This window comes from Myotis brandtii, unplaced genomic scaffold (genome assembly GCF_000412655.1).
Source record: "Myotis brandtii unplaced genomic scaffold, ASM41265v1 scaffold424, whole genome shotgun sequence".
In the NCBI taxonomy this organism is placed as follows: Eukaryota; Metazoa; Chordata; class Mammalia; order Chiroptera; family Vespertilionidae; genus Myotis; species Myotis brandtii.
Window position 1 is genome coordinate 478,473 of NW_005366245.1, and position 3,550 is coordinate 482,022.

The following is a 3,550-nucleotide window of genomic DNA, read 5'->3' on the forward strand; positions in this document are numbered from 1 at the left end:
GGGCAGAAACCAACAGGGGGTGGGGAGGGGCCCAGGGCTCAGAGCTTGTGGGGTGTCACCCACTTGTAAGTGCCCCCATACTGGAAGCCCACTCTCTTCATCAGCTCATCTGCTTCCGCTGGACCTCGGCTGCCGTAAACGTAGGGGATGGGCTGCGGCTTCTCGTGCTCGATCTGGTGCAGCAGCGGCGTGAAGACCCGCCAGGCCTGCCGGAGCTCGTCGCTGCGCACAAAATGCATCTGGTTCCCACAGAACACGTCCAGGATGAGGCGCTCATAGGCATCGGGGAGCTTCACGTTCTTGTATCTGTTGCCGTAGGTGAGGTCCAGCTCGGACTCCTCGGGGTTGAAGAACATGCCGGGCTTCTTGGTCATCATCTTGGTGTACACGGCCTCGTTGGGCTGCACACGGATCACCAGCTCGTTGCGCTTGCACTGGTGCTGGAAGATGTCGCCGGCCACGTCGCGGAACTGCAGGCGCACCTCGGCCTTGCGCTCGTTCAGGGCTTTGCCGCAGCGCAGGATGAAGGGCACCCCATCCCACCTCTCGTTTTCCACATAGAGGACAACAGCTGCGAAGGTGGCAGTGGTGGATCCCCGGGGTACCGTGGGGTCGTCCAGGTACCCTTTGGTGGCCTCGCCCTCCCCCTTGGGATTGCCCACGTACTGGCCCAACACCACATTTTTCAACTGCGCCTCTGAGATGCATTTCAACACCTTGACCTTCTCATTGCGGACGTCGTCCGAGTCCGTGGAGGCCGGCTTCTCCATGGCCACCAGACACAGCATCTGCAGCAGGTGGTTCTGCATCACGTCCCGGATGATCCCAAATTCATCGAAGTAGCCCCCGCGGCCCTCAATACCAAAGGGCTCCTTGAAGGTGAGGATGACGCAGGCGACATTGTCCCGGTTCCAGATGGGGCCAAAGATCTTGTTGGCAAACCTCAGCACCATCAGGTTCTGGACCATCTCCTTGCCCAGGTAGTGGTCGATGCGGTAGATCTGGTCCTCACAGAACAGGGAGGAGATGTGGTTGGACAGGCGGTCGGAGCTCTGCAGGTCCTTCCCGAAGGGCTTCTCTACAATGATGCGGTTCCAGCCCGTCTGGCTCATGCAGGTCTCTCTGATGTTCTTGGTGACGGCCTCGTAGACAGTGGGGGGCAAGGCCAGGTAGAAGAGGCGGTTGGCCTGGGACCCCTGGCAGAGGGCGTTTATGTGGTCATTGAGGTGCTCATAGGAGGCCGCTTGATCGTACTGGCCAGACACGTAGGAGTTGCGGGCAAAGAACTCCTCCAGCTTGGCCTTCTCCTCGGGGGTGGCTTTGAAGAAGGGCTCGCTCTGCTGACGAATGTCAGCCACCGTGAGGCGAGAGCGGGCATAGCCCACGATGAAGGTGTTTTCGGGCAGAAGGCCATCCCGGAGCAGCCACCAGATGGTGGGGTAGATCTTCTTCTTGGCCAGGTCACCCGATGCCCCCATGATGATGAAGATATGCGTTTCGGACTGATGGAAGGCATCACCCCGATACAGCTCTTCCCGCAGGATCCCGCACACCTGGGTCCGGCTCAGGTCCACCTGCTCTGCCATGATGCTCTCTGCGCCGGTTCTTGAGCCGCAAGTCAGGCTGCTGTTCCGCGTACCTGATGCCTAGCAGGTGCGGGCGCAGCTCCGCGAGGTTCGCTCACTCATCCAGCACAGGCTCGGCCCGGCCCGGCCCGGCCCCTGCAACCGGCTTTCTCCTCCGACCCCGGTCGCCCTGCGCCCTCGCGGAGGGCTCCACATCCGCCAGCCGCGTGGCCACGCCTCCTGGACCCACGTTTACGGATGGCTCCGCCTCCTGGTCCAGACAGGTCGCGGGCTGGGATCCAACCAGCCCTATTAAATCGCTTCGTCGTGGCTCCTCCCCTTGCAGGGGCGGGGCGGCCGCTGGAGAGACTGGGGGAGAGTGGGCTTGACGCGGCTGGGAAAGCAGCGGGTGGTACACGTCACTAGGGAACGGACTGCGGGCCGGCTGAGGCTGGCGGGCTCCGGATTTCTTCTCCCTTTTTCTATTTAAGATATAAAATCCATTTTTTCTTTTTGTAAACATAAAGCAGTTGTCTCCTTTCTCTTGTGAAAATATGTTTTATTAAGTATTTTAAGTTGTTTGGGGGAATATTGATACCTCCAGATATTTTTTTCTCAGTAAGAAAATGTTAGGACCCATGGACTGCTCCTGAAGTGGCTGAAATCTACAAGGTGGGAGTTCAGGCAACCTGCAGTATAGTTTTGTTTTGTTCTTCACTTGACTCAGCTAGTTCTATACAATTGTCTAAAGCAGTGGTTCTCAACCTTCCTAATGCCGCGACCCTTTAATACAGTTCCTCATGTTGTGGTGACCCCCAATGTCATTGTTACAAATTGAACATAATTAAAGCATAGTGATTAATCACAAAAACAATTATATATGTGTTTTCCGAGGGTCTTACGCGACCCCTGTGAAAGGGTCGTTCGACCCCCAAAGGGGTCGCGACCCACAGGTTGAGAACCGCTGGTCTAAAGCCACCTCCTTTCTTCGCAGGCAGGACAAAGCCAGGGGAACTTGGGCTGATCCATCAGGCAGCACATCCCCTGGTGCTTTTGTTTCTCTGCTTGCACCTCAGAGGTGCTGGTCTGGGAAAGGCAGTGGCCACATCGTCGCGGGCTGTGCTGAAACAGATGCCTCACCACCGCTGAGCTTATTGACCTTGACTTCTCTCCCCTCTCCTCTCGGGAGGGCTTGATGGGTATCCATTTGCTGGGAGTAGAGTAAAAAAGGAGAAGCGTACTTGTTTGAGAGGTTAATTTTGAGAGTCACTTGTTCCTATGTCAGTAACATTAGAGATTCAGCCAAAGAGCTTATTCTTTCTCACCACACCCGTTGCACTCTGCCTCTAAGTGGAAGCCTTCTGTGTCCAACAACTTCATTCGCCCTGAAGGAGGCAGACCGCTGGCTTTGACGGGGTTGTACAAGGTCCAGACAACATTCTTGCCATTTTGCTGGGGGAGCCGCAGGGTCAACGTAACCTTTGCTGAACGTGGGCAAGGTACATGTTTGACGTTCCATGTGATTTGTAGGAAACAGCCAAGGGGCAGTTCTCCCCACCCTGTCCCCAAGCCCTCCACTGAACCCCTGGAAGCTACGGTTCTCTGGTTCCTTTTCTACTGATGCTGGTAGTTGCCCTTGAAGATCGTTAAAGCAGATACTTTCAGAGTAGTCCATCTGAGTGGTTTTGATGTGCAGGTCTCTAAGTTTTATTAGCTTTGGAAAAAGGAGCCTTCCCCATGAAGTCTTAGACTATTGGCATTTCCACATTGGGATCTGAAGCAAAGCTTCAGCTACTAGTCAAGTTTTTCTTGTCTGTTTTGCCTTCTTTGATGATGTGGAATAATGATTAAATGAGTGAAAGAAATGATAAGTTGTTATATAACCATTCTATGCAATAACAAAACATTTTATAATGGAGTTAAATTTTATTTACTAAGAGAACAGCATTTAATATGAAATTTGTATATTATCTTAATAGTGTAGC

At 54.1% G+C, this 3,550-nt stretch overlaps 1 protein-coding gene across 1 annotated transcript; it reads right to left on the minus strand.

Moving 5' to 3' along the window:
- On the minus strand, positions 1 to 1,669 carry LOC102259616 (glucose-6-phosphate 1-dehydrogenase). The gene is made up of 2 exons (XM_005874087.2): positions 1,640 to 1,669; positions 1 to 1,594 (listed from the first exon to the last, which is right to left on the minus strand). The coding sequence occupies exon 2, from the start codon at positions 1,584 to 1,586 to the stop codon at positions 39 to 41; it is 1,548 nt and encodes a 515-aa protein (XP_005874149.1). The 5' UTR covers positions 1,587 to 1,594; positions 1,640 to 1,669; the 3' UTR covers positions 1 to 38.
- Positions 1,670 to 3,550: the final 1,881 nt, after the last annotated feature.